General features: G+C 37.2%; 1 protein-coding gene across 1 annotated transcript; it reads right to left on the bottom strand.

Moving 5' to 3' along the window:
* Positions 1-1,491: 1,491 nt before the first annotated feature.
* Positions 1,492-2,781, bottom strand: LOC147612724 (uncharacterized). The gene has a single exon (XM_086782846.1). It carries the CDS (start codon positions 2,381-2,383, stop codon positions 1,892-1,894), a length of 492 nt encoding a protein of 163 aa, XP_086638972.1. The 5' UTR covers positions 2,384-2,781; the 3' UTR covers positions 1,492-1,891.
* Positions 2,782-13,967: the final 11,186 nt, after the last annotated feature.

Below are 13,967 nucleotides of genomic sequence, written 5' to 3'. Positions count from 1 at the left end.
ATGTAACTAATAGCCATTAGGTGCTTGTATGGCAGCAAGAGGGAATGATCAATTTCAAAAAATTAGGGTTGCTTGAAGGAAAGCCCTAATTATTGAGGAAGAATCCAAGAATTACCAAGAAATCCTTCAAATGGTTCATGAAAAGCTTGTAGCAACATACCAACGACATGAAAGTAGGGTTAAGTCTTGAAACTTGATGAAGATTTGCCTCCTTTGAAGCAAAAACATGGATCTCCATTTTCAGCTTTGTAACCCTCCATTTACCATGAAAATGCAAGGAGTAACCATCAAATAAGAGGTAGAAGCCTTCAACACTTGAGAGAGAACCTTGCTAACATGTAATGATGATTTCTTGAGCCCCCTGCTGATTTTTGCTTTCGGCCCTCCTATCCTTCCTAATGGTATGGCTAAGCCCTCTTTGCTTGGCTAGCTTCAAAACTTAGTCTTGGACACCAAATAACAAGTGAAAATTGTGCCACACAGCAGCAATCTCACAGTGTCAAAACAAGGATGAAATTTGTTGAAGCTCAAGATATTGCTGAAATTCTAGCATATCATTGCCCTAAGCAATGGAGATCATTGTAAGAGTTTTAGGGTAAGATTTAGCCATGAAAAACATCCATCAAAAAGGGGGGAAAAGGAAAATATGTGAGCAGCACAAAATTTTTCAAAACCTTGCCCGAAATTTGGACCCGGACCTAGCTACGTGAGACTTAACTTTTCCCCAAATCTAACACATTTGGACCCGGACCTAGCTACCTGAGACTTAACTTTTCCCCAAATCTAACACATTTGGTACCCCTGAACCTCAAATTTTTGGCCAAAAGATGCAAAAATTGACTCAATCCAAGGTCTACCCATCACTCTTCCATGAGAGGAAAATTTGCAGCCATGGATTTGTGAGAAAATTCATGAAAATTACACAAGAAAATGGATCAAAGATCAAAATCAAAAATCAAGATCAAGATCAATTACCATGATCTTCATGTCCATTAACCTCAATATGATTAGCTTCATGCATGATTCAAGATTTCCAAAAAAATCAAGAAAATCAATTTAAGATCAAGAAAATCAGGAACCATACCTCTTTTTTTGAAATTTTTGTAAGAAGTGAAAAGAAGAAGAAGGAGATGGATCAAAGGCTAGGATCTGATACCAATGCAAGAAAGGGGAAATGAGAGAGAAGAGAGAGATGCACTCATCACATAGAGTACCACATGTGCACTCCAGGGGAGTACTACCTTGCACTCATGAGAGAGTATCACGATGGAAGCTTGGGCATGAGAGCTCCAAGAACATGTAAAAGTCATATGTCAAAAGAGGTTGTACAATATCCATGTGCTGTGTACCTTTTATCCCCCAAAGCCCCATAAACCCCTATATATACATGACCCTAAGCCCAAAGTGCCTAGGCCCATTCCCCATGTGAATGTGTACCTAAACCTCTACATTACATTAATCTGATGTAGAAAGAGCTGATTTGATGGGGAGTTGATAATTAACCCTCTTAATTCAGAATCTTTACAACAAATATTGTGTACTTAACCTGAGGCAAATCGGCATGATTAGTGGGAGGATTTCCACAACCCTGTTGATCATTTAATCGAGATTGGTGAGATGGTTAGTGGGCTTGGCATGGCTTCCGGAATTTGTTTCAGAGATGATCAGTGAGAGGATTAAGGGAAATTTCCACAACCGAGAGATGATAAGTGAGAGGATTAAGGGCAATTTCCACAACCTAGTTGATCATTTAATGGAGATTAGTGAAATGGTCAGTGGGCAGCTTGGCATGGCTTCTAGAATCTGTTTTAGAGATGATCAGTGAGAGGATTAAGGGCGATTGGAGCAAGCCAGATGGTGATTAATGGGGATTAGTGGGAGGGTTAGAGGGCTAGCCATGGTTTGTAGGATCTGTTTTGGAGGCGGGCAGGTCAGCAAAGTACTTGCCACCAGCGGTGGCGAAGGTGGCTGCAGAGAGGTCGCCTGCACCATCAAGGCTCATCATGCAGCTGATATACCCATTTCTGATCTTCAGCAAAGGCCACAGTAAACATAAAGCAAGAGATCTTCGTTTTGTTGATTTTTTCTTCCTGATCACCATAGCCACCCCCTGCGCGCCCTCGCCGGAGCACTCCCTGCTTAAAAAAGCTTGCGTTGACGAGCTCGATGAAGCATTAGAGGACGGCGCGCTCATGTAATTACTGCCATGATTATCGCTATAACCCATGTAATTATTGGAGTTTAATCCGAACTGTCCTCTTGAAAACGACTCGCTTTCTTCCACCACCGTGAAGAGCCTCCCCCGCGCTGAATTGCGATGAGACTCTCTCTTTGACAGAAAATCATACGTCGGAGGAGGATGATTAGCCTCTGCAATCACCATTTTGGATTTGTGATTAGTAGGACAGCTAGATGGCCAATCCAGTTCTGGTTGATAATTTGGATATAATCCAGAATGATTCGCACTATTAGCTCTTCTTTTTCTTTTTGATCTTACTGTCGATCCAAATCATGCTGACAGTATCTTAATATTGCTGCATGACTAGTGTTGCAGTCAGTTAATCAATTACGATAATCTGAAAACGATTAGGCTTAACGATCGAATGCGCTATAGGAGTTTTCGCTAATCACGTCTATTAAATCAGGCACTAGCGGAGCCATTGCAGAGAGACATAGCTGAGAGCTTCTACTAATTGGAGTTAATTGAAGATTACTTAAAGATTACTGTTATATAGGAGTTTTCGCTAATCACATCTATTAAATCAGGCACTTGCAGATAGACGTAGCTGAGAGCTTCTACTAGTTTGAGTTGATTGAAGATTAGTTGCAGATTACTGTTATATATATACTAATATAGAAGGTAGAATAGTTCTTCTTTTGAATTGATTGAAGATTAGTTGCAGATTACTGTTATATATATACTAATATAGAAGGTAGAATAGTTCTTCTTTTGAATGTTGACCCACTTTTATATTTCAATGTTGACCCACTTTCAATGAATTCATAAAACGACTCTATCAACTTAAACACTCTTTCAAAGCTTTTCTTGCAACACTTTCAAAGCTTTTTGAAAAATTGGGCTCTTCAAATTGGGCTGTTTCTTGTGCCTCCACCCCGCATCCATTGCATTGAATTTTTTAAATAAAGTTTGGCATATTAGAAATTACAACACACACACACACCATGCCTTTACAATACACCACGGTCCCTCAAGCAGCCCTAGCGAGGTTCCAGCCTGCAAATCTCCTCCATGGACTTCAAATACCCTAACAACTCTAAGCCTCTAGCAACAAGGACAGCGTGACAAGTTTGCTCATTATTGTGTTTCTTTCATTGATTTTTCTCTCATGTGATGTTCCCACCTCCCATATCACGAATTCACATAACATAGAGCTTAACTTGGTTTATCGAGTATTTTTTATGTATTTTTATATTTTTATATTTTTTAAAGGTATTAGTACTGTTAAAAAATCCATTATTTTGTCCTCACACCACATCTACCATTTAAAATACTCAATTTGTATGGATCTATCATTAGATTAGGAAAGATTACTAGAATATGGATCTAAGGTAAATTTTAAATCTCACGGTTGGATTCTTGTACATGTAATTTATAAAATTTATTCTAACTATTCTAACTATTAGAGACCCAGTAAATCAAATATTGAATCTTTTTATCTAAAAACTCTAGGGATTATTATACTTGTTACCATGATTTTTTTAATGGCTTAATGTGAGTACAAGAAGGTCCATTTAGAGCCTAGATCATGCCATGTATGAGCCTTGGGTGGGCACAAATTCTACATGTACATGCCACTTTGTGTCCACATCAGCTTGGGGAGGATACACATAAGCACCATGCCACCTCCACCCTCCATGTCAACATGGTCAACCTAGCTGACTTTCCACCTCATCATCCTATTCATCATTAATGTCACATCATCTTGCCACCTTTGTATGCTACCTCACACTTGGTGACATAGCATCCATATCATGGAATGTCATGTCATGCACCCTTCCATGTCATCCCTTCTCATGTCAACGCATGTAGAGGGGAGTAGCCACATCAGCCATAGAAGTGCCACATGGCAAGGCAAGAGCCACGTGGCATACACATTTACCATGTGGTACCTCCCTCCCCTTTTCTCATTTACCATGTGGTACCTCCCTCCCCTTTTCTCATTAATTCTTTTAATTGTAAAAATTATTTTTAATTTTTAAAATTTCCTTTTTCTTTTGAAGATAACATCACACATGAGACATATACCATAGAAAGAAAAATATATGAAATTTTAAAGAATAAAATATCTAACTTATAAAAAGCTAAAATAATTAATTTCAAAGGATTAAAAATTTTTAAATTATAAAAATAGTAACAAATTGACATTTAGGGAGAAAATTTACCCCTATATATTGTAAATTCATGGTGCCAAGTGGCAGGATCGTTAGTTCTCAGCATGCATGGTAGAGTTTCCTATTGGTGTGCTTGTCTCTATGGTCGATTTTGCATAGAGAACTACAAATTCACACCTTTTCAAGAGATACAATTTGAATATTACTTCTCAGAGTAGGTAATGGTTTTATTTCATATTATTTATTTCAATGCAGAGGAGCACGTTATTGACATTTTCACCAAGGCCTTACGAACTGAGAAGCTTTGCAGATTCTGCAGCATGCTTGGAGTCTTGGAGATGGAGTTGATGTGCCTGGGTGATCGTTCCACATTTACATCTTTGGCACGTTTGGTAGCCCACATAAAACGGATCCTCGCCCTAATGATTCTACAACTGGACTACACCTACATAGTCCACCTACCGAGTTATGGCATACTTATCTTCATTGTGGAAAATTTAGACTCAAAATGGGCCCTTTAAGGATTTCTACACGTTCTCTCTCTACAAAATTGGGCGCATGGTGAATTTTTCGCAAATCAACTCAGAAGTAAACAGAGTTTGGACATTTGGAATCTACTCTTGGAGACCTTTCCAATGATATATAGCATGATGGGTAATTTTTTGCATTCAAGAAGTCCCCAAATCTGGTGATCCTTGAGAACTATAAGTACCATTTATAGAGCCAATAGAACTATCGTTTCACTAGAACTATGCACCATAACCATTTGACCAAACCCATCGCTGTTGGCATGTGACCCTGTGATCTTGTAAAAAAACATTATAGAGACGAAGACAATGTTGCACAAAATGTGCAGCATGTGAGCTAATGCACGGGCTCCATCTACATGTGCCTCTGCATGCGATAGCTAATGTGGACCATAATAGTAACTTGGTGAGGTTAGGGGGAGAGGTGATTAGTTCATAAAAAATAATTATGTAATACCTGGCCAATTGTATGCTATGAAGATTGTCACAATAAATGAAAACCATATGTAGCTCCAAATGTCCAAGTAGCTTGTGTAACCAAGCTACCTCACATGCTACCATCGCGCAACACCCCTGTACTTTGTCACTATACAAAGTAATTGTTGGCTGCTTCTTGCTGCTCCAAGTAAAGGCACCACTTCCAAAGGAAAACATAAATCCGCTAGTAAATCTTCTATATAAGATACTACCAATCCAATCCACTCAATGTATCCATACACATGTAACTTCTATACCAACCTCATAGAAGAGACCATGATCCACTATGGACCTCATGTAGTGTAGTGTGCACCTCATACCATCCAAATGCAGTTTTCAAGGAACCTGCATAAAGTGGCTCTCCAACCCAATTGTGTAGTTTAAGTCCGGCCTGGTGATGATCATCATGTAGAGATCAAGCTACCCACTAGCTTCTTGTACATAGTGGGATTGTCCAACATCTCACCTCTATTTGGACTCAGCTTGCCATTCTAATCCAATGATATAGAAATGGGCTTAGAGCCAGCCATCCCATATTTAGACAACATGTCCAATGTATAGTATCGATGTGATAGCCATATGCCCTTAGGCATCTTGATGAACTCAATGCCAAGAAATTATCTCATCTCACCTTGATCCTTCATGTCAAACTTCTGCTTAAGGAGACCCTCACATGCTTAACTTCCTAATCATTGTCACCCCCAATAATCAAGTCATCCACATAAATGGTAATGATAGTAATCCCCTTAGCACTCTTCCGCATCATGGGTAGATGCACAATGGTACTTTGAAATACTATTAACCGTTGCAATGCTCTTTTCACACTTCTAAAACTAATATTTTCATGCTTCTTAATTGAATTTATTTTTAGTAAGCCAGGCACCGTGCTTACAGTCGTTTGGTAGTTGAGAAGTAATTGCCTAATTCTCTTCCTTGATTTGGCTTTTTTTTTTAAACGTATCATGTTCCCTCTCCTTTGTAGAAGCTTATCTTCCTATGGTCCATGTCCGCTCTTTCTTTATGTTAGAGCACTGCTAGTTTAGCTTCTTACCAAAGCATTTGTACTCTTCCATCATGCAGAGGTAGAGACTACTCATGAAGCAAATGCTACCTTTTCTTTGCACAAATAGAGATATCTCTTATTGAATTATTGCTACGCTACTTTACACAACGAAGAGAGAGAGTTGTTCTTCAGCACTATCTATAAGTACTTCTCTTGGTGTTCTTGTTTATTGTTGTACTTGCAACTCTCTATTGTGTTAGAGTCTAATCAATTAGTCCTTTTATATTAAAGTCCATTTTGTTCTTTAATCATTATAATTTGAATATTTTAGCAATAATTTTAATAATATGTAGGTACTGTACGAGAGTGTCTAGTGCTCCATTATTATCTTTACCCTACTTTATATTATAAATTAATAAATCAAGTCCATGGACAGATAGAATTAACTAGGATACGTTATTTAAATTGTTTTACTTTTCTTTTTGTTTACAAGCAGGTTCCATGGATCACAAAGATTTGAGTTCACCACACTATGAAGATTCTCACGCGATAGAAATTCAAGTGTCCAAGAGGGAGATGAAAGCTAGAACTCATGATAGCCACCTATCTCTGAAACGAAAAATGCGTCAGTTGGGCTTGTCAGTAGTGCGACATTTCAAAAACATTACTCTCAGCCTTGAAAACGACTCGCTTTCTTCCACCACCGTGAAGAGCCTCCCCCGCGCTGAATTGCGATGAGACTCTCTCTTTGACAGAAAATCATACGTCGGAGGAGGATGATTAGCCTCTGCAATCACCATTTTGGATTTGTGATTAGTAGGACAGCTAGATGGCCAATCCAGTTCTGGTTGATAATTTGGATATAATCCAGAATGATTCGCACTATTAGCTCTTCTTTTTCTTTTTGATCTTACTGTCGATCCAAATCATGCTGACAGTATCTTAATATTGCTGCATGACTAGTGTTGCAGTCAGTTGATCAATTACGATAATCTGAAAACGATTAGGCTTAACGATCGAATGCGCTATAGGAGTTTTCGCTAATCACGTCTATTAAATCAGGCACTAGCGGAGCCATTGCAGAGAGACATAGCTGAGAGCTTCTACTAATTTGAGGTAATTGAAGATTACTTAAAGATTACTGTTATATAGGAGTTTTCGCTAATCACATCTATTAAATCAGGCACTTGCAGATAGACATAGCTGAGAGCTTCTACTAGTTTGAGTTGATTGAAGATTAGTTGCAGATTACTGTTATATATATACTTATATAGAGGTAGAATAGTTCTTCTTTTGAATTGATTGAAGATTAGTTGCAGATTACTGTTATATATATATACTAATATAGAAGGTAGAATAGTTCTTCTTTTGAACGTTGACCCACTTTCATATTTCAATGTTGACCCACTTTCAATGAATTCATAAAACGACTCTATCAACTTAAACACTCTTTCAAAGCTTTTCTTGCCACACTTTCAAAGCTTTTTGAAAAATTGGGCTCTTCAAATTGGGCTGTTTCTTGTGCCTCCACCCCGCATCCATTGCATTGAATTTTTTAAATAAAGTTTGGCATATTAGAAATTACAACACACACACACACACACCATGCCTTTACAATACACCACCCTCAAGCAGCCCCAGCGAGGTTCCAGCCTGCGAATCTCCTGCATAGACTTCAAATACCCTAACAACTCTAAGCCTCTAGCAACAAGGAGAGCGTGACAAGTTTACTCATTATTGTGTTTCTTTCATTGATTTTTCTCTCATGTGATGTTCCCACCTCCCATATCACGAATTCACATAACATAGAGCTTAACTTGGTTTATCGAGTATTTTTTATGTATTTTTATATTTTTAAAGGTATTTAGTACTGTTAAAAAATCCATTATTTTGTCCTCACACCACATCTACCATTTAAAATACTCAATTTGTATGGATCTAGTGATCATTAGATTGGGAAAGATTACTAGAATATGGATCTAAGGTAAATTTTAAATCTCACGGTTGGATTCTTGTAGATGTAATTTATAAAATTTATTCTAATTATTAGAGACCCAGTAAATCAATTATAATTTAATTCAAAAAAAATCAAATATTGAATCTTTTTATCTAAAAACTCTAGGGATTATTATACTTGTTACCATGATTTTTTTAATGGCTTAATGTGAGTACAAGAAGGTCCATTTAGAGCCTAGATCATGCCATGTATGAGCCTTGGGTGGGCACAAATTCTACATGTACATGCCACTTTGTGTCCACATCAGCTTGGGGAGGATACACATAAGCACCATGCCACCTCCACCCTCGATGTCAACATGGTCAACCTAGCTGACTTTCCACCTCATCATCCTATTCATCATTAATGTCACATCATCTTGCCACCTTTGTATGCTACCTCACACTTGGTGACATAGCATCCATATCATGGAATGTCATGTCATGCACCCTTCCATGTCATCCCTTCTCATGTGTCAATGCATGTAGAGGGGAGTAGCCACATCAGCCATAGAAGTGCCACATGGCAAGGCAAGAGCCACGTGGCATACACATTTACCATGTGGTACCTCCCTCCCCTTTTCTCATTAATTCTTTTAATTGTAAAAATTATTTTTAATTTTTAAAATTTCCTTTTTCTTTTGAAGATAACATCACACATGAGACATATACCATAGAAAGAAAAATATATGAAATTTTAAAGAATAAAATATCTAACTTATAAAAAGCTAAAATAATTAATTTTAAAGGATTAAAAATTTTTAAATTATAAAAATAGTAACAAAGTGACATTTAGGGAGAAAATTTACCCCTATATACTGCAAATTCATGGTGCCAAGTGGCAGGATCGTTAGTTCTCAGCATGCATGGTAGAGTTTCCTATTGGTGTGCTTGTCTCTATGGTCGATTTTGCATAAAGAACTACAAATTCACACCTTTTCAAGAAATACAATTTGAATATTACTTCTCAGAGTAGGTAATGGTTTTATTTCATATTATTTGTTTCAATGTAGAGGAGCACGTTATTGACATTTTCACCAAGGCCTTACGAACTGAGAAGCTTTGCAGATTCTGCAGCATGCTTGGAGTCTTGGAGATGGAGTTGATGTGCCTGGGTGATCGTTCCACATTTACATCTCTGGCACGTTTGGTAGCCCACATGAGACGGATCCTCGCCCTAATGATTCTACAACTGGACTGCACCTACATAGTCCACCTACCGAGTTATGGCATACTTATCTTCATTGTGGAAAATTTAGACTCAAAATGGGCCCTTTAAGGATTTCTTCACGTTCTCTCTCTACAAAATTGGGCGCATGGTGAAATTTTTGTAAATCAACTCAGAAGTAAACAGAGTTTGGACATTTGGAATCTACTCTTGGAGACCTTTCCAATGATATATAGCATGATGGGCAATTTTTCGCATTCAAGAAGTCCCCAAATTTGGTGATCCTTGTTGAGAACTATAAGTACCATTTATAGAGCCAATAGAACTATCGTTTCACTGGAACTATGCACCATAACCATTTGACCAAACCCATCGTTGTCGGCATGTGACCCTGTGATCTTGTAAAAAATCATTATAGAGACGAAGACAATGTTGCACAAAATGTGTAGCATGTGAGCTAATGCATGGGCTCCATCTACATGTCCCTCTACATGCGATAGCTAATGTGGACCATAATAGTAACTTGGTGAGGTTAGGGGGAGAGGTGATTAGTTCACAAAAAATAATTATGTAATACCTGGCCAATTGTATGCTATGAAGATTGTCACAATAAATGAAAACCATATGTAGCTCCAAATGTCCAAGTAGCTTGTGTAACCAAGCTACCTCACATGCTACCATCGCGTAACACCCCTGTACTTTGTCACTATACAAAGTAATTGTTGGCTGCTTCTTGCTGCTCCAAGTAAAAGCACCACCCTCAAAGGAAAACATAAATCCGCTAGGAAATCTTCTATACAAGATACTACCAATCCAATCCGCTCAGTGTATCCATACACATGTAACTTCTATACCAACCTCATAGAAGAGACCATGATCCACTATGGAGAGTCATGTAGTGTAGTGTGCACCTCATACCATCCAAATGCGGTTTTCAAGGAACCTGCATAAAGTGGCTCTCCAACCCAATTGTGTAGTTTAAGTCCGGCCTGGTGATGATCATCATGTAGAGATCAAGCTACCCACTAGCTTCTTGTACATAGTGGGATTGTCCAACATCTCACCTCTATTTGGACTCAGCTTGCCATTCTAATCCGATGATATAGAAATGGGCTTAGAGCCAGCCATCCCATATTTAGACATGTCCAATGCATAGTGTCGATGTGATAGCCATATGCCCTTAGGCATCTTGATGAACTCAATGCCAAGAAATTATCTCATCTCACCTTGATCCTTCATGTCAAATTTCTGCTTAAGGAGACCCCTCACATGCTTAACTTCCTAATCATTGTCACCGCCAACAATCAAGTCATCCACATATAAATGGTAATGATAGTAATCCCCTTAGCACTCTTCCGCATGGGTGGATGCACAATGGTACTTTGAAATACTATTAACCGTTGCAATGCTCGTTTCACACTTCTAAAACTAATATTTTCATGCCTCTTAATTGAATTTATTTTTAGTAAGCCAGGCACTGTGCTTACAGTCGTTTGGTAGTTGAGAAGTAATTGCCTAATTCTCTTCCTTGATTGGCCTTTTTTTTTTTAACGTATCATGTTCCCTCTCCTTTGTAGAAGCTTATCTTCCTATGGTCCATGTCCACTCTTTCTTTATGTTAGAGCACTGCTAGTTTAGCTTCTTACCAAAGCATTTGTACTCTTCCATCATGCAGAGGTAGAGACTACTCATGAAGCAAATGCTACCTTTTCTTTGCACAAATAGAGATATCTCTTATTCAATTATTGCTACGCTACTTTGCACGACGAAGAGAGAGAGTTGTTCTTCAGCACTATCTATAAGTACTTCTCTTGGTGTTCTTGTTTATTGTTGTACTTGCAACTCTCTATTGTGTTAGAGTCTAATCAATTAGTCCTTTTATATTAAAGTCCATTTTGTTCTTTAATCATTATAATTTGAATATTTTACCAATAATTTTAATAATATGTAGGTACTGTACGAGAGTGTCTAGTGCTCCATTATTATCTTTACCCTACTTTATATTATAAATTAATAAATCAAGTCCATGGACCAGATAGAATTAACCAGGATACGTTATATAAATTGTTTTACTTTTCTTTTTGTTTACAAGCAGGTTCCATGGATCACAAAGATTTGAGTTCACATACTATGAAGATTCTCACGACAGAAATTCAAGTGTCCAAGAGGCGGATGAAAGCTAGAACTCATGATAGCCACCTATCTCTGAAAGGAAAATGCGTCAGTTGGGCTTGTCAGTAGTGCGACATTTCAAAAACATTACGCTCAGCCTTGATTTGGGAATGAAAGCTGGAGTTCTCAAGAAAGTTTTACAACACCCTAAAATGCAAGGTGTCATGCAAGCTACCGCTCTTCTCCCGCTCTTCCCATCATGGACATCAAAAGTGAAATTGTGGAGAACTTAAAGAACTCTCTTTTTAATGTAAAAGGAGTACAGAGCAAAGATAAGTTGGCTGCCAAGAGGGTTGCACTATACATGATTGCAAACAATAGCCATGAGATTCAGATAAGTGATAGCAAGGTTGAAAAGGCTCTTAACATTCAAGCTTGGTGTTTAAATAAACACAAGGTTGACATCCATGGTTTAGATTTCAAAGGGGCATGTGGTGGTCACAAATGCAAGTTTGACTGTTTGAGTCTAGAGGTAGTGGATCTTGTGGTCTGCTTGTGGTGGATTTTTGGAAGTGTAATACTAGGGTCTCTCTAAATAAGAAAGACATTTGGAGACATCGGGTTGGTCGCAAACAGTAAAATGAAGTCCATCCTATCCATTTTTTGGAGGTGAGATCGGTACATTTCTCCAACTTCATGCATGATTTGCCTTGATGTTACAATTTTTCTCTTTTTTCACATGTTTGAATCCTTTCTATTTTTTGTGGTCTTTTTTCACATGCCATAGTAGCATCTCATTATAATATCAATATAGTAGAAGAGCATGGGACAGATTATAATTTCATGTTTGTTTAGTAGCCTAGAGTACTTTACATTTTGATATGTATCCCAAGTCTTCTATTACTATTTCTCCCTTGCAAGTCATAGTAAAAAAGTAGTACAAACATGGAGGATGTAGTTGTACATAATTCTCTACATGTATATACTAGATCTTTAATATGACTTAAATGTGTGTAGTACTCTGTTAGTACACCGTATAGTACTCTAGTAGTACACAGTAGCACTTTTTCTCTTTTTTCACATGTTTGAATCCTTCTTCTTTCACATGCATAGTAGCTTCTCATTATCATATGTGTATAGTAGAAGTGCAAGGGACAAAGTATAATTTCATGTTTGTTTAGTATCCTAGAGTACTATACATTTTGATACTTATCCCGAGTATTCTATTACTATTGCCCTCTTGCAAGTTATAGTAAAAAATTTAGTACAAACATGGAGGATGTAGTTGAACATAGTACTCTACCTGTACATACATATTTACACATGTATGACTCAATTGTGTGTAGTACTCTGTTAGTACACTGTATAAAACTCTTTTAGCACATAGTACATAGTGCATAGTACTATATTAGTATTTAGTATATAATACAATGCCAGTGCAAAACTTAGATAGTGCAAGACATAGTACTATAATAGTACATAGTACATAGCTCATAGTTCATAGTACTATAATAGTACATAGTACTATATTAGTATTGAGTATATAATGCAATGCCACCCAATGCAAAACTTAGATAGTGCAAGACATGGATGAGACATTTTTCCATACATCTTTACACATGTGTGAATTGTGTGTAATACTCTGCTAGTACATAGTACTATAATAGTACATCGTTCTATATTAGTATTCACTATATAAAACAATGCCAGCAGTGAAAAACTTAGATAGTGCAAGACATAGTACATAGTACTATGATAGTACATGGTTATATATTAGTATTCACCACCCATAATATTACATGGATCATTACACATGTGTGACTCAATTGTGTGTAATATTCTATTAGTACATAGTACATAGTTCTATAATAGTACATCGTTCTATATTAGAATTCACTATATAAAACAATGTCAGTGTAAAACTTAGCTAGTGTAAGACATGGATGAGACATTTGTCCATAATACTATACCAGTTTTGATATAGTACAATAGGAACTTGTACTTAGTACTATGTTTATACTAGGAACTTGATATAGTACAATAGGAACTTGTACTTAGTACTATGTTTATACTCTATTAGTACTTAGAACCATTTAGATAGAATAATACATATGAGGCATTCATACATAGTTCTTAATTAGTACATTAGTACAATTTAGATATGCGTAATACATTAATAGGCATCAATGCATTACATATAGTTCAATACATGGATGAGGTACTTGTTCTAGAACTTAACAGTATATTTTAGATAGTACCACAGTAATATCTTAGTACATAATACATGGATGAGGTACTTGTTCTAAAACTTCACAGTATATTTTAGATAGTA

Source organism: Cibotium barometz, chromosome 45 (genome assembly GCF_041138505.1).
Source record: "Cibotium barometz isolate CiBa-2024 chromosome 45, ASM4113850v1, whole genome shotgun sequence".
In the NCBI taxonomy this organism is placed as follows: domain Eukaryota; kingdom Viridiplantae; phylum Streptophyta; class Polypodiopsida; order Cyatheales; family Cibotiaceae; genus Cibotium; species Cibotium barometz.
This window is presented reverse-complemented; position numbering and strand designations above follow the sequence as displayed.

Coding starts and splice junctions, on each gene's coding strand:
- LOC147612724 (XM_086782846.1), bottom strand. CDS start 2,383: ATGGTGATTGCAGAGGCTAATCATCCTCCTCCGACGTATGATTTTCTG.